At 40.7% G+C, this 21,315-nt stretch overlaps 1 protein-coding gene and 1 pseudogene across 1 annotated transcript in view; one reads left to right on the top strand and one right to left on the bottom strand.

Annotated features, from left to right (window-relative positions):
- Positions 1-2,531: 2,531 nt before the first annotated feature.
- LOC110343955 (large ribosomal subunit protein uL18-like) lies at positions 2,532-5,070 on the bottom strand (annotated as a pseudogene).
- A 13,626-nt stretch (positions 5,071-18,696) lies between these two features.
- The window catches only part of Anxa5 (annexin A5), a 39,787-nt gene continuing 37,168 nt past the window's right edge, over positions 18,697-21,315 (top strand). The window contains exons 1-2 of the mRNA XM_004854926.4: positions 18,697-18,854; positions 18,955-18,995. Of these exons, the coding sequence (XP_004854983.2) occupies positions 18,987-18,995 (9 nt within the window). The 5' untranslated portion in view covers positions 18,697-18,854; positions 18,955-18,986. The remainder of the gene's footprint in view (positions 18,855-18,954; positions 18,996-21,315) is intronic.

Below are 21,315 nucleotides of genomic sequence, written 5' to 3'. Positions count from 1 at the left end.
TAGAAAAAAATGGGATATATGTAAGTAGAGGAGACAGAAGTAACAGAATTTTGGAGACCAGTGGTTAGATTAGTGCTAAACTTATGTAACAGACCAGAGAAGACTGAAACCAAAATGAAGTAAGAAAGGCAAATCACTCTACACAGGAGTGTACCAGTTTTTCCAGTCAGTTTTATTTTTTATTTTTTTAGCAAAACATTTATTGGTACATTTTGGGCATACATAATGTAACACTCATCATAGGGAATTTGCACCTGTACACCATTTTAAATATGAGCAGATAGCCAAGGAGTTTATGTCCTGACAGAAACAAATCAAATAAACAGTTGAGGAAACAGCAGCTCTGTGTATGGAATAGAAGAAAAATTAAAAACAAACAAACCCTACATTTCATAACCTTATGTAAGTAAAAAGAGACATTGTATCTGAGAAGTAATGTCAGAAGCCTACAGTAAGAAACTATTCAGAGAGCAAACACTTCTCTATCAACTCAAATATGATAGAAATTACAGAAAAAAGTTTGGAAGATGATCCCGAGGAAATCTCCTAGAAAGTCAAACCAAGATTTAAACAATGGAAAATTGCCAGGGGTTTAGCTCGGTGGTTCCGGCACCTGCCTCACAAGCATAAGGTCCCGAGTTCAATCCCCGGTACCAAAAAAACAAAAACAAAAACAAAAGCAAAACATAAAAAATGGAAAATGGAAAAGAATCACATTAGAGTTCAAGAAGCTCAACATCCTAATAAGCAAGAGCCTCAGAAGGGGAGAATACAAAACAAGAAGGTAAGATACTAAAAAAAACCTGCAAAGTTCTTCTTGAATAGAAGACACAAGTTCCTAGATGGAGAGAACTCACTTGGAGAATTCACTTGGAGATCTTCACAAGGAATAAAAACCCCAAAAGGCACAATAAATCATGCCATGTGAAATTTCCAAATCTTGGAGATAAAAGATCTTACAAACGTCCAGAGATTAAAAAGACACAGAATTAGAAAGGCGCAAGAACTTCTCACCTGCTACAAGAGAAAGCAGAAAGTCAGCGGGGTCTTTCCTTTGAAATTCATATAGGAACTTACTTCAAGTCTTGACTTCTATTTCCTGTCAGATTTCCTAATATGCATGAAGGCAGATTAAAGACCTTTCAGATACGCAAGTGTGAAAACATTTTACCTCTCTTTCACTCTTCTTATGGGAAATACTGTACTGGAGAATGGGTTCCACAAAATAAGATGAACCAAAAAGAAGGCAAGGTAGACTCTGGGAACCAGGTGCATGGACAAAATGTTCCAGTTAGCCTGGGCCTGAGGGCCCTGGCACCTGTGGACATTTTAGTTATGAAACCGGTACAGCTCCTGGCAAATCAAGATTCATGGTCATCCTAACTCAAAGCTGGTGGCAAACACAGAACAACTTATAAGACATGGGGAGAGAATGCTGCCGGAAGGCTGTGTCCAAGGAAGAGTACATTCCTCTGTGTGTGTCTGTGTGTGTGTGTGTGTGTGTGAAAGCATTTCCTGTGAGTTTGAGTATACTGAGGAAATTCTTTTAGGGGAAAGTTTAGAGGTAAGTTGTATGCACACAGGAAATGAAACTAATGAAAAGACTGAGGATGATAAAGAAAAAGTGATAGGTAGAAGAGAGTAAAAATCAAAGAACACAAACACTGTCCTCCTATAAAGTATACTTACATAATTATGATAATGTAGTCACTGGATATTGTTCCAATCAGAAATTATAACCATTGAAATTGTTGGGAGAGGAGGGAAGAAAAAGATAAAGCTAGGACATTATCTTCAGTGATATAGAGTGAATAAAGGCTATTCTAAAAAAGACCCCTGTAATCATGCTACTTAAAAGCATAAAGGTCAATTTGAGAAAAGATAGTTGAAATAAATTGAAAAGAATTTTTTTCTGCTTCTGGAGAATGCAAGTTAGTGTGAACTAGTAGGGCAGGAGAGTTCTCAATCCTAAAAATAACAAAACATTTTGACTTAAAAATTATGAATGTGAATATATTTGATGGAAAAATATATTTTTAAATCAACTACATTCTTCAGCATGTAGTTTAACTTTATGCATGTAATATTTTGCAGATAAATTCTGTAATATTCTGTTTAAAATTTTAATGTAGTCAAATTGATTCATTTCCTTTTGTTGTTCATTTCTTTTCTTGTGTTCTTAATTTCTTCATTAATATGTCAAAATACAGGCTGGGGATGTAGTTCAGTGGTATAACACTTGTTTAGACTATGTGAGGCCCTAGGTTTGATCCCCAGGACTACCAAATTAAAAAAAAACTACATCAAAACACAATGTAGAGTGCAAAAAGTGCTAAAAGGCTTGTATACTGTATACTTAATTATATTAAATTTTTGTATCAAACTATATATATGTGTGTGTGTGTGTGTGTGTGTACTGGGGATCAAACTTGGATCCTTGTGCTTGTGAGGCAGGAGGCGGAACCACTGAACTAAATCCCTGGCCCTATATATGTAGTTTTGGCATGTCACAACTTTCTTGTCTTTATCAGAAAAATTTTCATAAAAAAAAATTGCTTTGTCTAGATCTCAGCATCCCACTTCTGAGCTCTGAGGAAGTTTGCTTTCCTTTGAGCTACCTGCTCGTTCTTCTGAGCAGGGGACATTTTGGGGCAGTTCCACTTTTTATTTTTAACTTCTCCCTTGGGCTCCTTCTCATAGACAGCTAGACTTGCAAAATAGTATGAGCTTTTTCATATATATCTCCATCATGTCTGCAGTTACGTTGTTTTTTATGTACAGAGAGAATTGTTTCTTCTAAGTGTCTTCAGCTTCTTCCATTAGGTATCATATATTAATATACAATGTTCCAGTACAGGATATGGTTCTGATGTACTTCTGTACTGAATTTTTTGGTTTTAGAACCATAATCAGGGACTCATCTGGCATGATGGACAGACAGACTAGCCTCCACCTATAGCTCCTTCTGGGCCCCAAAAGCTTTCCTGCCAACTGTACTCCTGGCAAGTCTTGTGTCCAAATAGCAGGCAAAGGCACTAGGTTTAATCATCAGTGCTTTACACAGTATGTATCTGGTCGTCTCCACTTGGCCTTCATAGATCTTGTCCATGCCAAACCTACTGAGAAGTCTGCAGGTAAGCAGTACACCAATGCAGCATAATTTGTTAGGCATTTTTCATGCCATATTTTGGTAGTTTATGTGTATATGCTTATGCAGACTATTACATTCCCTTCCATATGGCATAAGCAGGTGATACATCTGTTAGTTACGTGACCTCTCAGCCTATATTTTGGTGTGTTGTACTCAGTTTGTCCTGGATCACCATGCACTTCTAAACATAGTAATCAGTTTTATTCTCTCATCTTCTAAATTTTACTTGGTATCTCTTAAAGTCAGCCACATTTGTGAGAACTTTAACAAATCCCACCCTGGGAACAGAGATCTATGGAGTTTAACATAAGCCACAAACACAGCAATACTGCTGGCCAAATGGGGGAGCTACATATTATTTTGATTACTATTTACTCTGTCTTTAGCATTTTACTTCTTTATTTTGAAAAAAAAATTTAATTAAAAAAATTTATCAGTACATGTTTGCTGTACATAATTACATTCATTGTGGGGAATTGATATAAGTACATAACGTATCTCAATTCTTTTTTTCCCCTTCCCTTCCACCCCCATTTTTTTCTTTTCTTTTGGCCAACATCAGATTTATTTATTTTGTAAGTCCTTATCAGGTTAATTATTATAAACACAAATTGACAGCCAGACTAACAGCCCCTCAAAAATATAAAACACATTAAACAATTCCACTAAATTAAGGTACACTTTTAGATATACTGGCCATGATGGATTACAATTACTTTTTTCCTATTATTTATTTTGCACTAAATTTACATATTGGATTTCTTATTTAAGAAAAACCATGTGATATTTAAGTTTGTGAGTGTGATTTACTTTACTTAAATTAATAGTCTTAAGGTGCACAACTCAAGTCTATTTTTATTGCAGAGTAGTACTCCATTTGAGTATAAATCCTACATTTTCTTTATCTATTCATCTGTTGATGGACATATAAGCTGTTTTCAACATATAAGCTGTTATGAATTGTGCTGCTATAAACATGGGCATGCATGTATCACTGTACTATAATCTTTAATTCTTTGGGGAAGACACTTAGAAGGGGAATAGCTGAGTCAAATGGAATTTCTATTTTTAGTTTTTTGAGGAATCTCCATATAATCAGTGGTTGTACCATAGTGTTTGTACCAGTTTATACTTCCATCAACAATGAAGCAGAGTTTCTTTTTCTCTGAAGCCTCTCCAGCATTTGTTATTGTTAGATTTCTCGAAGATTTCTTTCTAGAGATGGAATCTCAGTTTTGTTTTGATTTGCATTTCCTGAATGCCTAGTGCTCTCCAACATTTTTCATGTATTCATCTGCCATTTATACCTCTACTTTGAGCTAGGGGCCCACAGAAATGTACCTAACCTGGGTTGGAAGGTTGGGTTAGGAAAGTGTTTCCAATGAAGGCAGTGATCCAGAAGCTACATCCTGACCTGGGTTGCAGCTAGGCGGTTGGGGAAGGAGAGACACCAGGAGGTGTAGAGATATATATTCTAGGAAAGAAAATATATCCTGTACTTGACGATGGAGACAAAGATGAATCCCATATGGGGAGCTGAGATGCACTGAAAGAATGTGTACTGAAGACTTACTGAGGAATTTGGTGTCTGGATTTAATTAGTAGGTGCTCATATTCTTTAAAAAATGATTTTCCTGGCACATGATGCATTTCTGCTTCATTGAATCTACTGTTTTTGCTTTTTTCTGGTGTCTCCACCCCAAACTGTTCCTTCGTCTCTCCGACTGCTTCCCCTTCGCTCACGCAGATGCCTGCTTTCCCCAGTCTCCGCTAAGGGTGTCAATGGCTCCCTTTCTGTTCCAGCTGCAGCTCATATTTGCTGCTCGGGAAGACTGAGATGGCAACTGTGAAAGCCTTTCAATATGTTTTTCCCCCTCTAGTCTCCTTTCTATGCCAAAATCCTCCTCCTCCGGCCTCATGGGATTCTAGGACGCTGAGTCACGCAGGGAACCCTCTGAAGCCCTCAGCGCTGCTGTTTATTGGTTTCCTGGGGCTCTGCCCCGGTTTTTCTGGGCATGGAGGATCCCCTTCCTGCCTGGGGTGGTTTAGCTTTGCTCCCAGCGAGGTCTCAGGAGCCGGGAGAGCGGAATGTTGATTTTCCTCCCTAAGTTCAGCCTGTGAGAGCGGGCAGGGGTTGTAAGAATCAGGGAGTGTTTAGTAAGGTTCCAGCACAGAACGTCATATTTCTCCATGATACTTTCTGAAAAACATCAGAGAATACTGTTTCGCTTGTGTAACATGAAAGCTCATTTTGGTGTTCTGAATACTTTCTTTAGACCTTTGAAAACAGTAGTTATCCTTCCCACAGGAAAATATGATTAGATTTGGGCATTATACACTGTTACCTTTTTTTAGATTGAGGTAAAATCTGACTAAAGTGAAATGAACAGTATATTAATGAATGAATCTTGAAAAAAATATGTATACTATGTGACCATCATTCAAATCAAGATACAGAAACTCTCCATCATCTCCAAAAAGTTCCCTTTCTGCTTTTAATCAACCTCACCCTCAAGAAAGAAAAACAAAACCCTGAAAGTTAAAGACAGCAGCTAATCTGATTTCTGTCACCACAACTTAGTTTTTCTGTTCCTGACCTCCACATACAGCAAATCAGATAAAATTTTTCTTGTCTTTTTTTGTTCAATAACTATTGAAATTATTCCATGTTATTGTGTTCTTTTTATTGCTAATACCATTTCATGATAGAAATAAACCATAGTTCATTTATTTTTATCTCTTCCCCCATCACCTTGTGCTGGGGATTGAACCCAGGGCTTTTCCATGCTAAGCTCATCCCTTTTCTCTACCATTAAACTGCAATTCTCTTTTGATACATATTTCAGTTGTTCCTCCACATTAATTTTTAAAATGAGTAAACTGTGGAGAAATGTTTAGAACATTTCTTTATAATGGAGAATTCTTTTTATAAAATCGACATTATATTCCTAACAGAATGTCCAAAAAATTGGAATTATATTCTCTCTTCAAACCCATATCTGACTGTGTACACTACACTCTGATAGACTGGAGAAAGGTACAAATTTGATGCCAAAGGAGACTATCTCAATTCTCTCTCAATTTCCATCTTGAAACTTAAAAACATATTAAATATAAGATAATTTTAGAACTCTTCTGTATACTACTCTGTGAACATGACTAGATAATCAAAAATATTCTTCAACAAGTCATTTTTGCGGTTTCTGAAAATGAAACTGAAGAAATAAAAGACAAGTCACAGATATCATTCAAAACCCCTATGAGGCTTGACTTAAAGTCAGTGGTATAAACTTGGAACTTGGGCCTAGAACTTTAGCCACATCACTCCACTATGTAAACTATTTGGATGTCAGCTACCCCTCTACAACAAATTATCTCCAAATTTGGTATTTTAAACATCGAATTTAAAAAACATAAATCTCCCAATTTCTCTGTGCCAGGAGCTGAGTAGCAGAGTATCTGGGTGGCTCTGTTTTCAGATTTCTCATGAGATTGTTGTCAAGATGTTAGGACTCATGATCAAGGAGGAACCCTAAGAGAAAAACTTAAGAAGACACTTGCAGTGGGTCTTGAAGGAGGAATAGGAGTTTACCAGGTGAACTGAGAGCAAACAGGGGAGTGTTTGAGCAGGCAGGGAGACAGCAAATGCAAACCTAAGGGTTTTTAAGTAATGTGTTAGTGAAGGTCATTGTATACCTTGCTAAAAAATTTACTCTTACCACTGGCAATTTAGATCTGCTAAAAATCTATTAATTTTAAGCGTGGAACACTATGATAAGGTTTGCATTTAGGAAAAAGAAAATTTTAAAACAAATGGGAAAGTAAATTAGGTAGAGGAGAAATTAAGAGGCCACTAGAAAACCGTGGCAATTGCCAGTGGATAGGAGGGAGCTAATACAAGATACAAAAGATGTTACTAGAATCTACCTCCTTAGATCTGGCAATGGGAGATGGTTAGTGAGGGATCCAGAAATACTGCCAAAATTCTGCTACCACTGATGCTTGATACCATTCATCAGGACAGAGAATGTGGGAGAAAGATTAGTCTGAGAGGAAAATGATGAGTTAAGTTTGGGATGTTGGGTTTTGAGTTATCTGTAGGGTGTGCTTGTTGAGATATGGGTAGTAAACAGGTAGACATATTAGCTTAGAGTTTAGGACATAGGTTTGAGCTAGATATAGGAATTGAGAAGTATGGATTGGTATAGTCAGGTCGGCTGCAGCCTGGGTACACAGTAAAAAATGGAACGTGTAGCTACAGCTTAGTGAGGAATCCCTTATATAGATGAGTGGTTCTCATATATGGTTGATTTTCTCCATCAGGCAACATTTGGCAATGTCAGGAGACACCTTTGTTTGTCACAATTGGGAAGGGAAGATGCTACTGGAATATAGTAGTAGAGGTCAGACACTGCTAAATATCCTAGCTCCCTTTGCCCTCCAAGAACAGATAATTATTCAGCCCATGATGTCAATAGTGCTATGGTTGAGAATTCCTGTTTTACAGGGGCAGTTTCTTTCTAACAGAAAGTGCTACATGAGAACATGTGATTGCAGTGGGGGCTATCACTGTGGCCTATAACCTTGGTGACACAGTCAGATGTTTCTAAGTTGAAGATTGGGAAAGAAAGCTTTTGTGCAGCTGGGAGAATGTGAGCCACAGCTAACTGTGACGATGTTCTGGCCACAAAGAGGCGGTTGGTCTATGAGATGCACAAGACAGAGAGAGCTCTGAGCATGTCATCAGTCATCCTTTCCATTTGTTCATATTTTTTTTTCTTTTCTTTCTGTTTCTTTTTTTTCTTTTTCATTTCGGTGAACTGAATTTGGGCATGAAAGATTCTGCTTCCATGAGGTGGAGGCTAGAATTCATTTCTCAAGGATAGCAAAGTGAGAGGGTTCACCAATTGGAATCAACCATGAGATATTTTGATTCAGGAGGCAGTAATCTTATCAGGGCTGGGCCAGTCCTGCTTATTCAGTCCCTCCTGGGACTTAAACATTGTATATAATTACATAGCAAATGTATAGCCATATGAAAACCGTGAACAAAATAGCAGGCTCATGGTGATAGCAGAAAAAAGAAAAAAATCCAGAACTTAGAGGTTAGATTCATGTGGTTTATGGAAGGAAAATTGTACTGTAGTTTCACAATGACCTCACTGGCTCAATATGGCAGGATCTTCTCCTAAACAGGCAAAATAGTGTCTCCTGAGGGTCGGGGATGTAGCTCAGTGGTCCTGCCACCTGCTTTGCAAGTGAAAGGTCTCAAGTTCGATCCCCGGTACAAAAACAAACAAACAAACAAAAAACAACAAAATAATGTCTCTTGAAAGGATTTGGGCAAGCCTATCCCACACTGATGTCTCCTTTTATGCTTTGGTGGTGATGTCTCCTTTTTAAAGTAACTTCCAGATTTATGTAGCAATCTACATACTCAGCTGAATCAATCAAAGTACAGTTAAGAAAACAAAAAACTGACTAATACAGTTATGAGACATTTTAAAATTAGGTATTAGTGACTTAACCAACTAAAAACTGAAGAGCCAAGATCAAGGCAGATACCACAGTGGGGGTTATCAGGAGGCTTGGATACTTGAAGGAACTACTGCAATCTTCAAGAAATTTGCCAGCTCTCTTGTTCTGTAGCCTCAACAATACTGACAGCTTCTGTTTCCCAAGACCTATCCAGGAACTTGCTGGGACTTTCACACTGGCCCACGCTTCTGATCCCAACTCTCACCTTCTCAATTGCTGTTCAAGTCTGGGAAAACACCTTTCACTGGCAAATTCTAACAGGGTGCTCTGGGAAATGTAGTTTCTGTTTTCTCCTTCACAATGGAGAAGAGACCTTGGAAAGAAGTGGCAGGGATGCTGAGCACTCTAGGGGTGCAGTGCATGTGCACACTGTGTGTGGTGTGACAATGAAGTGACGTCTTCAGCAATGTAAGCCACAGACGCTACATGGAATCCATCTTCTGATGATGCTGGCAGTGTAAAGTGGCAAGCTTTCAGAGACAGTAGGTCAGACACTCCAGCCATTTGTCTGTGCCCAGAATCATTGGTGTCAATGGTAGCTTCTTCGCAGAAGAGGCTGCCAGTGTGACTTAGGCACCATCCAGCCTACAGATTTTCTGCCAGATGTTTTGTGAGCTAGATGTGGTCCCTTATTAGTTTTGCCTAAATTAGTTAGAATGGGTTCTACTGTTTACAATTAAAGATCCTGCCAAGCACCCTTTCAAAAAAGTTCTCTTTTTACCTAAGCTAGTTTGAGTTGAGTTTCTGTCACTTGTAGCTAGGAGAGTTATGACTTGTGCATTTTTATTAATTTAGGCCTAGAGAAAAAAGTTAATGGGAGGAAAATATTTAAGTATAGGTGACATCATGTTCATAAATCTGAAGGATAAACCTTAAAGAGGAACCTCTCACTCTCTAAGCAAGAAAGCATCTAAGCTTCTTCATATCCTTATCTGATCAGTCTCTGTACCAGTTCCCCACATCCTGTACCACAACTCCTAATAAAAGATGATTTTTGCTTTGTCTATCCACGATTTCTATCTTGAGTGAAGCAATCTGAGCTGGTAACACCAAGAACTGGTAACACCAAAGTCTGGTGGCAGTGAAAGTGGCCACCATCCAGAGCTACTAACAATGAGTAGCAGCCATTGTAAACAGCAACAGAAAGCAATGGGAGGATTACTGGGATCTATAGCTCCAGCTGCTAGTAGTTACAGAGAGCTTCTAATAGCTGCTGCCTCCAGCTACCAGGAGTAGTGAAGGGGAACCCTAACACTAAGAACCAGGAGCTGAGAGCTGCTGGTGTTCAGTCCTCAGAGCTATTAACATAAAGGGAGCTACATTTTGCCTCCTTTGATTTCTATCTGGATTGAGCAAAAGACCCCCACAGTCAGTTGATAGTGAGAAGATATATATATATATGATATATAGTTGATTGGTCAAAAAGTACCAGTGACAACTTGATACTTGTAATGAACATTTGAAGTAGAAGCAGTCTTGTGGGACGACTAAGCCTGTAACCTGCAGAATGAGTAACCTGTAGAATGGGTAGACCTAACTAGAAAATAAGCGCTAGTAGTTATCATGGTGATGGCCAGTATCACGTAGATTACACCTCATTAATCTTTTGCTCAGTGGCTACTCTGTAATGGCACATAAGGCAAGATGATTGGGACTGGTATTTTTGTTCTCTAGTTTTAAAGGCTGATTATTTTCTGGTTAGGTCTTATTTTGGGGGAAACAAGTATTAACTCTGGTAAAAATGACAGTGTAAAAATTGAATTGTACTCTATCCAGTTGGTGTCTGGAGAGTTGGAGAACTGCTTACTGTGAAGTTAAATCTATACATTTGGTATCAGAGGTGTTAAATATGTAGATAAAAGTTTTTTTCTTCAGTTGGTGTTCACTGGAGAAACTGAATGTGTATATGTACATACATATTTTAAATATTTGTATTATATGTACATACATGAGTATATATATGGATATTTATATGTCTATACATACTTACATATGAATACATACATATAGATTTATATATGATACATATGTACGTGTGTGTATATATTGTATATATGAGACTTATTAGGAGAAATTGTTGATGTGATTATGGAGGCCAAAGAACCCTATCATCTATCATTGGTGAGCTAGAGACCAAAAGCTGGCGGTGTTCTTCTCAGGCCTCAGGGCCTGAGATCCAATAAGCTATAGATTTCAGTCCAATCTGAAGGGGGAGTGCTGTGGGCAGAAGATTGCTGTCCCAGCTCAGGAGTCAGGCAGAGTGAAGTTGATCCTTCTGCTTTTTGTTCTATTCAGGCCCCCAACCAAGTGGATGATGCTGGGCCACACTAGGAAGAGTAATTTGCTTTACTCAGTTCATCAACTCAAATGCTAGTCTTTTCCAGAAATGTCTTCACAGAGCCACTGAGAAATATTATATAACCAGACATCTGGGCATCCTGTGGCCCAGTGAAACTGACACATACTAACCATCACAGACAGGAAGCTCCCTAGCCTACTTATCCTACTGTTTCTACCTGCTTATTTAACAGACTTCTGCTGTGTCATCTCAGTCCATGTCTTAGTTACTTTTCTCTCATTGTGAGACAAAATATCCAACATCTAAAGTTAAAGGGGGAAAGGTTTATCTAGCGCACAGTTTGCAGAAATTTCAGTCAATAATCGGCTGGCTCCAAGGCAGGGTGGCACGGCAGGCAGGCATCACAGAGGGCAGTTCATACCAGGCAGAAGGTAGGAAAGCAAGTGAAAGACCTTAGCAGCTCTTTTCTGCCCCTTTTATATTCTACTGGGATTAGGGCGGTGCCAAACCAATCAGTGGACTGATTTAGTAATCAGCCACCCTTAATTCTATTGAAGAAAAGAGTGAGGACTCCAGCATAGATAACTCTCTTAACAGGAAGACAGGAGTAAAAAGTAGCTTTTAATGTTGCAGGTGGCTCAGCAAGTGATTCTTGCCAGTCTTGAGAGCCCAGAGAAGTTTGCACTTCCTTATATAGCTCTTTTTGCATATATGAGGCTTAATTCCACTGGAGTTTTCCTGGGAATATAGCAAGCAGGATTTACACAAAGCAGAGCAGTGGAGAGGGGGAGAGCAAAGAGTTCTGGTAGGACTTTCTGAGTCTGTTACACACCATTGGTGAAAGATTACAGAAGTTGTTATGACCACTCAGGTACATTCTACAAAGAGCGTGGTTACCTAGTTAGTCCATAGTAGCCTAATAACACAGTTAACTCATATTTGTCCAATTCCATATGGAGGGGTAGTCTCCTCTCTCACTAACACCCTTAATCCTAGCATTGCACCATGAATTAATCACACACTGTAGATCCACCTGCCTCTGAAAAAGCCCCACCTATGACTGCGTGAGGCTTTGGGGGTACATTAGGCTGAGCATTCTAATTGGACAGGTTCTGTATGGTTAGTGTTTTAAAAATTTACCGAGTTCTCATTGTCAATGACAGGGCATGACAATAAATTCATTGAATGGATGAATAACCACCCCAGATACAGACACTAGTGTTGAGAGTTTCATTCAACTGGCCTCAGGGATTGGAGTGAGTTGGGCTGTGTGTGGGTGCTGAGTAACTGGCTGGTGACAGCTGGAGCCTGCAATAGGAGAGCAGTGAGTGGATTTGGAGGAACTGAATTTAGTGATGAGTAGGACAGGTGGAGACTGAATCAGCAGCAGGGAAAATGAGGGGTGGGTTAGTAGTGGTGAGAATTTTTCGGAGGAGAAAAAGGAGTACTTGAAACTAGTCTTCCTTCTACTTTTAAGCATTAAACTAGTCATTTCATTTACTCCTAGTTACCACCTCCAATGAGGAAAAAATCAAATTATCATCCAAGGTCATACACTAGTAAGATAATAAGACAAAACCTTATCCAAAGGGATGAGTCTCCTTCAGAATCCAAAAATCCCTGTCTAAGAATACATGTATTTTTCTGCCAAAATTCTCTCCCAACAAGGTTTTCTTTGGCCTCTTCATACCTTCTGATCATTCAGAATATCACCAGGTTGCAGTGAGTTACCTTTGTTAAACAAGCAAACAAACAGACCTGTATCACAATCCCTTCAAAACATTTAATGAACAATTACTAAGTGCTGGGGCCTGTGCTAGATGTGGGAGTTAATCAATAAACAAAAGAGACAACATGCTTATCTATTTATGAGTATATTTAGTATTTTTATTGCTTCTTTTACATTTAGTTTTGACAATTTTAATTAAGCCTAAATTATTCTATCTGAAAGACTCTTTTGAAATGGGACCAGGGAGAGACTTGAATTAAATGGCAAGTGATGCTTTTGGAGTGCTTGGCACCAGCAGATGGGGACTGGGGGGGCATCTGTTTATGGAGAGGGGTGTATATGGAGGTCTAGGTTAGCTCTACATTGATGGGAAGACTCTGGCAAAAGAAGAATGGGGGGAGATGTCTTATTTACTTTTCTAGTTGCTGAGACGAAATACCTGACACCCAAAGTTAAAGGAGGAAAAGTTTATTGAGCTCACAGTTTCTAGAGGTTTCAGTTCATAGTTGGCTAGCTCTAAGGCAGTGTGGCATGGCAGAGGGGCATTGTGGAGAAGAAACATCTCGTGGCGAGCAGCAAAGCAGCAAAGTGGCAAAGAAGTGGCAAAGCAGCAATGATAAGCAATGACAATAACAGCCTCTTTCTGTTCCTTATATTTTATCCAGGCTACCTGTCCTCACACCCTTAATCCTAGCACTGCACATGACTCAATTCCAGCATCACACACTCTAGATCCAGCCACCTCCAAAAAGCCATGGAGCAGAGTGTCCAGAGGAGAACAGGCTGGCATGTGAAGGTGGGGGGCTAAAGCATCAGAACAGGAGATGAGAATGGTAGTAAAAGATTTTGAAAGGGGAAAGAGCTATTGGGAAAGAAACTAAGTTTTTCAATTTCTTAGGCATTTTCAGATTACTTAATCCTAGGCACCCGTCTAGGTAAGGCTCAGAGAATCTCGAAACTGTCCCAGTCATGTGATTGCTGTGTGGGGAGAGTGGAGATTTGAATCTCCTTTTGACTTCAGAGTGTGTGTTCTTTTTTTTTTTCCCATTAAGTTTATTGGTACATTTTAGGTATACAATACAGTTACATCCGTCATTGGGAGCTTGTACCTTTACATGATATATCTTGATTCTTATTTTTTCCAGCTCCTGCTGTAGGGAAAGCTGGGGGACAGGCAGGGAAAGTTAGAGGGCCTCAGCGAGGTTTCTGGAAAATAAAGAGTTCAACCCCTGCTGGAGAGAATAGCAAAGAAAAATAAAGAGAGAAGGCTGATAACGGACCTGGCTCACTCCTGGCCTGGCTCCCTTCATGGCAAGGCTGGGTTCCCTCCTCCCTCCACCTCCAAACAAAGTGTGTGTGTGGGAACTATATTATGAAAAGTCACTTAGTATATAAGATATGCACTAACATGCAGACACACACACACACATATCTATCTATCTATCTATCTATCTATCTATCTATCTATCTATCTATCTACATTTTATTATTCTCTCCCCATATTAATACATTAAAATGCACAGGTATCTTTTTTACTAATTCAGCCTGGAATGCAACTCTGCTGTAAATCTCACAAGGTAAGCACCTGGACAGCATAAAGAGATCAAGACAGCACTTATCCAAGAATGTACACATAGGCAATGGAAGGGGCAATGGCCAAATTAGGGGTCTCAGAGCCCAAAATAGCCAATCAAGTTATAACTTTCAAGGGGGACAGTCCCTTTCTCACCATGTAATAAAAGAGGCTGAGAACCAAGACCCGAGTGCCAGCTCTGGGCTCCCTACCTTACTCTGACAAGGTAGCTATCTATTTACTTATTTTCCCTCCTTTTCCCAATAAATAATTTTGCTTCCCCATTTCTCTTCCCTTTCCAATAAAGTGATTTTTCTCCTTCTGAATTTACATCTCTAATTGTTTTATTGATGCAGGTTTTTTCTACGAACCCTAGATAAAAATTTACCTGCAGGAGATGCAGTACTGTCTGAGAGTCAGGATGCTTCTCCTTTTTGCCTGTCTCCCCTACCGCATCCTTAGTATTCTCGCATTTCCTCTGCCTCCTGCAATTCAATTTTCTGTTTTCATTCTTCTTTAACTAATCATATTAAGTAAAAATCAATTTAAAAAATAAATTGGTTGAAAATTTTACGTTTTGCTAAAAAATGACTTCAAGTCCTCAAAGTTGGAGGGAAATTGTTTTGTATTTATACACAGTTTAAAAACTCATTTCTTTTTTCTTCATGAATCCATATAATCAAGGGAAGCAATAGGCAGTGAGTATATGACTAAACCATTAAAGTTGAGAAATACAACTACCAGATGGAGTAGACCAGTGACTTGTTTAGAATAAATTAATTCTTGAATAACCCAAACAATTGAGGGAAAGAGTGAAATAGGGAAAATCCTGAGTTTACAAATAGAGTTTCAAAAGCGTGTTTGTAAATCAGTGGTCTGACATTTTGTATGTTCCCCCCCCCAACAAGAAAATATTGATGTGATCTAGTCATCTCATAAAATAGCTGAAATTCATTATTTGTACCCTTGAACATTACAACAAACCCAAATCATCATGCAGTACTTTTAATAAACACAACACAATGACAAGACACTGACCAAGGTGGAATTTAATTTTAAATGCATAGAAAGAGAAGTTTGAGTGGGAGGATGAAAATTAACTGGAGGATAAAAGAAGTAGAATTTCTGAACATGACCTTTGGACACTGATTAGAGACTTGTGCATTCAATGACAGATGCTGGTATTTAGTAGTAAAAGGAGACTTCCCAAGTACCCACTATTTATATTACTCACTACACATGAATATAAATTGCTCAAAATCCACCAATGAAATACACCCTTGAAAGCAGTCTTTATGTGGCAGTCTCCCTTTATGTACCTTCCACTCCAGCCATTTTAGACAATGCAACTCACACATATCTACAAAGGCACTGTGATAGTTAACTGATTGTGTCAATTTAAGTAAGAAATGCCTACCTAAATTGGATCAGCATAGTTCTGGGTGTGGCTGAAGGGATTTACTAAAGACAGAAGACCTATCCTAGGGCAGATTGTCACCTGAATGGTATAGAGGAAAAACGAAGAAGGAAGTCTTGCTTCTGTTTCTTTGGAAGGGCTCCAGTCTTTACCTTGGAGGTCATCTCCTGGCTTCCAGTGCAGACTCTTCAGCCTTCTAGCCAAGACTCTTAAGCCTTTCATATGGACTTGAGCAGGATACTACAGTGAGATCCAGGCCTTTGAGAACACCCTTCAGATCTTCAGCACACAGACAGCCCTTTTGCACTCTTCCACATCTGACTCTGGGTGGCCATTGTAAGCTGATCTTGTAAGTCCTTATATATTTGTATATCTTACATTAAATCTGTTTCTCTAGTAAGCACTGACTGGTAGAGGCACTTTCCTTCTTTTGCCTTTGAAATTCACTTAACCAGATTACTGGGGACCCCTGAAATGTTACTGGAAACCTCTGCAGTAGGCTCCAGTCTCCTGCTCAGTGTACAATATAGGCCTGAGGGGGGAAAAAACCCTAAAAGACAGAACTAAGAGAGACAGAAAGTGGGGCACCAGGACGACCAATGCTGGTGCAACCAACAAAGGCACTGGCCAGTCCAAACCACAGATTTTTATTGGTAGTCAATTGGGGTAAAGGTGAACTACATGCAAGGGCAGAACTATGAATGAGGATGGGCAATCGTGTGGTTTCTATGGAAATTAATGTAAGCAAAGCTCATAAAGGAAAAAGACATAGAATTCTTGAATTAGGAACAGAATAGACAAAATACCTGATTGTAATTAGAACACTGTCCTTCTAGTTAAGGTTTGAATTGTGGGAATGAAATTTGCGTGTGAGTTACTCTGACCTCAGCACGTTGGCTTTGACCAGACTCACTTCTATAAACAAGCCAATTTTGGGTTAACTCTTCACAGCCTGCACTGCTGACACCTGCTTTGGGCATAATCAACATTGCAGTCTCCTGCACCAGATCACTTTTTCCTCCATTATTGCCTGATAAAGTACCCACCCCTACAAAACCTAATTCAAATGCTTACCAACAATTTTTTTAATCACTTCACAAAATATTAGCTATTCCTTTTTGGCAATGAATTGCATTTTGATTGTATTTTATGGATTTCTTTCATAACTTAGTCTGTCTCTCATTTTAGTGTCTGTATACATGCTTCATCTATATTATGACAAAATCTCCTGTATGCCTTTTCACAGGTGCTCAGTGAATAGTTGCCAAATATAATGAAATTGTACTAATTCGAGTTTCTGTACAGGTCTTCTCAGACATGCCTTCAGACTGACTTTGGGAAATAGTGTTCCTCTCATTCCCACACATGAACCTTGTTTTACTTTCTTTATAGTAGACACCACACTGGAAATAGTGGCTATTTATTGTCTGTTTGCTCCACCAGAAAGTATGACTTAGGCAGGCAGAGATTTAGTGGTGCCCGCCCCCTCCCCCCTTTATCTTCACTGCCTAGAAATGTGCCTGGTCCACTTAAATAAACTGAAGTAACAGGAAGTAAAAGAAATATCTATCAGGTATATCAAGACTCTGTATCTAATAATTTATGTCTGTCTCTACTTTTTTGCAGGGCATAAAGCCCGTCATTAACACATAATGAGCACAATTTTCCTATAACATTAATGAGTGTTAAATATAGGCTCCGAGAGAGCCAGTCTAATTCCATGACTGGCAGAGCAGAAAGTGAATGTAGGAAAGTAGAGTTTAAGAGGATGTGGGTGGGGAAACACGCTCTAGGCCAGATTAAAGACGCTGTTAACTGATGAGCGGTGGAGTGGAAAAGCGCGAATGACCTAGAGGTTGCCTTCAGACACGCGCCTCTTCTAGGAAAGCCACCGCAGAGGTGCTGAAGCGGGTTGGAGCGGGCTCCCAGCGAAGAGGAAAAACAACCGGAAAAGGAAATGGGTTCCTAGCAGGGTGGTAAATTGCATTTACTCTGCAGTTTTGCCTTCTTTCCAGAGAACAACCACTCTTGTGCGACTTTGTCGCGATTAAGCACATGGCCCTCTTGTGAAAACAAATGAGAAGTTCTGTGCGAAGAACCACATTCGTTCTCCATTTAATTTATTCTTCCTCATTCTCAAAAATTAGGAGCTTATCTGATGTCCAGAATCTCTAAACACTGTGCACTTCTCCTTTGAGAATATCTGGGGCCTGTGGCTCGCACATGATCTCCAGATTCTCAAGCTTTTGGCTCCTGCCTTATGGGCGCGGTCACTCTCACACCGTCCCGCGCTAGCTAGTCTCGAAGCGCGCGTGCTGCGACTTCCTCCTGCCGCTTTCCCAGCAGCATCCTAGCGGTAAGCTCTGTAGGTGCCCCTGCCTTCTTTCCCCCTCCCTTATACTCATCATAGACTTCATGTGGAACCAGTATGGGGCATGACTCAAATTTAAAGACTTACTAAAGTTACAGGCTGGCTTTGAAAATAGAAACCGATTCCAGGCAGAGGATTTTGAAACAGTCTATTAAACACACTATTACAGGGCCACGAACTCAAGAATGGGCCATCTAAGAGGCACTCATTAACACTTGAAAAAAAAGTTCAAAGAAACAGAGAGAAATAGCCCTCCAAGCTTCCCGCTGTGAGGACAAAGACTCGCGGTCCTCGGCGGCCAGACTTCGCCTGGTTTCCCCAAACTCCGCCCCCCGACCCCTGTGTGGGAGCTGAGTGAAGCCAAGTTCTGCAGCCCGGGACGGGAGGGAGGCCCCGCGTCCCCAAACCCGAGTCCTGGACAGCTCCCTACACCCTCTTCTTGAAGTAAATAAGGACCAGGCGGTCCCCGGGGGACGCCCCCTCCGGTTTCCCGCAGCTGCACTCCGATCCCACCCAGGCCCGCAGCTCCCGCGGGACCTCTCGGAGCCCCGGGACCCTGCAGCCGCGCCCCACGCAGGCGCGCTGAGACCGGGCCGGGGAGGGACTAGGGCCTGGGGGCGGGGCGATCGGGAGGGGCCGGGCGGGGCCGCGCCCGTTCAGTCGCCTGGAACCGGTGGACAGCTGCTGCCTGGTCCAGCTCCGTCCGCGCTGCCCTTGGCCGCCACCCCGCGCCCCGCCGCTCTCCGGGAGTCTGGTCGCTTGGGACCTCTGTCTGCGTGAGTGGCCCCCTGGCCTGGGGAGGGGGCGCTCCGGGGAGGTCGCGGGGCCAGGCGGGCCGGGCGGGGGCTGAAGCCGCGTCCCTGTCCTCTCTTGCAGCCCTGCATCTCCGCCCGCCGACGCCGCACGCCATGGCTCAGGTAAGGCTGCGCGCCTGCGCCGCGCTCCGGTTTGCCCCCTGCTTCCTAGACCGCGACGGGGGCGAGGGGTCTAGAGTGTGTGGGAAAGCCAGAGAGCGCAGGGGTACCCCGAATCTTGCCCTCTCCTGATGGCCCTGCTCCCCCTCGTCCCCTGGCGGTGTCCCCCGACCCTGCCCTGTGCCCCAGCTCCGGTCGTGCAGCAGCCGGTGACGTGGCGGGGCCTGGGGCGCTCCTTTTTTCCGGAGTAAATGTGTAAAACAGCCCTTCCCCAAATCCAGAGTCGATAAAATTAGAACCAGAGCAAGAACAGCTCATCGTGGTCATGTGAGGAAACGCCTAATTTTTTTTTTTTCCTGGCTTTCTTTTTGTTCCCTCAAAGTTTCCTGTATGTTAATACTGTGGGCGGGCAGTGACTTTTTCCTGCGGAGCTTCAGTGGGAGCTTTTTCCAGTTCTCAGCGCAGTTTTACTAAAAGGAACTAACTGTTCGTCGTCAGCACCGATTCTTTTTGTTGTTGTTGTTTGTTTTTTCTTTATGCAAAAGATTAGATCGCAGAGCTGTTTTTCTTAAGTAATGAACTCGTGGAACAAGTTCTGAATTGAATTTGCCTTGGGACTGTTTCAAAAGTTAGTTATCCAATATAGGCATTTTTTCCCCCCTCTTACTAGTACTTAACCAAAATGTAGGAAAGAGAACATAGTTTAATTTATATAATTAATAGCTCAAAAGTTGATCCTGTAGCTGGCAAGGCAGCTTGCATTTATAATCCCAGCTGCTGGAGAGGCTCAGGAGTTTGAGGCTCCCTTGATCAATACAGAGACACTTTGTCTCAGAGGAAAAAAACAGTTGATCCCGTTGATAGAGTTCCTGAGCTCAGAGAAGAATCACAGCCCATTCCAACATCCTGAGCAGCCTCTCACCTGAGCCCAGGAACAACGCCAATTCTGCTTGGCCAGACACACCCGCCCCACCTGCTGGGTCGCGGCAACTGTTGCTGTGGTCGGTACTCAGCCATTCTCACAGCCCAGTATCAAGCCCCGCCTTTTGCCACCCCACTTAAGTCCGCCCCTTTCAACCCCTACCCGATCCATAAAAGACCCAGCTCAGTAAACTGGACTCCACTGTCCTTTGGTGTCACCCCAGGCTGACTGTGTTCTTAACTGGTTGTCACCATTTACCTAACTGGCATAAAGTCTTTTTTGAGTAAGCTATCATCAGTTATTTAATATATTCCAAGCCAATACTATGTTTGTATATCTTGCCAATCTAACTGGCTAGTCAGAGTCCAGATAATTTTTTTAAACAATTATTTTAACTGCACAAACAGTGCTCTCTCTTATTTGTAGTTCACTTTTTATCAGATTGACTTATCAAAATTGAATAAGGTTTCACGGGTCCTTTCCAAGAGAAAGTGGTAGGATTAAGATGAATTGGAAACTTAATTAAATTTATACAGTGCTCCCATTCTGACTTCATCGCTTGCACTTAAATGTTATAAACCAGTTCTCATTTTATTTCAAGTGGAAAGTTTGGTTTAGATCCTCCCCCATAGGAAGGATACTTTTATATGGAATTAACTTTCCTTCCCTGAGGATTCTTTTCTATCTGATATGTTTGCGTGGTGATAAATATGATGATTTAGCAAGAATTAAAGAATAACTCCCTTTATCCTTGCTCTCTTGGCTGTTTCTCACATCTCTTGTAAATTTCTCTAGTGTCTGAAGACACATCAATCAATTCCTTTTCATTATATAGACTCTTTAGCCAAGTTAGAATAAATGAACATGTTTTCCAAATGTAGACATTAATTTTAATAATTATTTTCATAATTAATTTTAATAATTTCAAAGAATAATATCACATCTGCAAAGCTTAGGAGAATGCTGGCTTGCATTATAAAATCACATACAAGGTCACTATCACAGTATTAACTCCCAAGATTTTTTTTAAAAATCAAAATCGGTTTTTAGTCATCTTAAAAATTACAAGTAATGAAAGTGCAGTGTTGAATTTTGCTCTAGTTTTGTTACTAATTATTCTGGGAAATCATGAAAGTAAAATATTTTGCTGAAACATTTAATATTAAGATGGAGTTTTGTTATCCTTATGTTTACCTTTTATGATGTAGAGAATGCCCATATTATGGAATTGTACTTCTACTAAAGTTTGATTTGGAGCCCAGTGTAATCGTAGGACAGCTGGAGCTTCAGTATTGGGTTTCAAGTGTTTCTGTGGAAGTACCTTTGGTTGACCTGTAGTTTTGGGAGCCAGACTTCCACTCTGGGGACAACTGGAGAGTAATGGAATTGGATACCTGAGTC

The sequence above is a fragment of the Heterocephalus glaber genome, unplaced genomic scaffold, assembly GCF_053883595.1.
Source record: "Heterocephalus glaber isolate CG9 unplaced genomic scaffold, H.glaber_assembly_v1.0 deba00001586, whole genome shotgun sequence".
Classification (NCBI taxonomy): domain Eukaryota; kingdom Metazoa; phylum Chordata; class Mammalia; order Rodentia; family Bathyergidae; genus Heterocephalus; species Heterocephalus glaber.
Note: the sequence above shows the minus strand (reverse complement) of the source record. Positions and strands in the feature narration are given on the sequence as shown.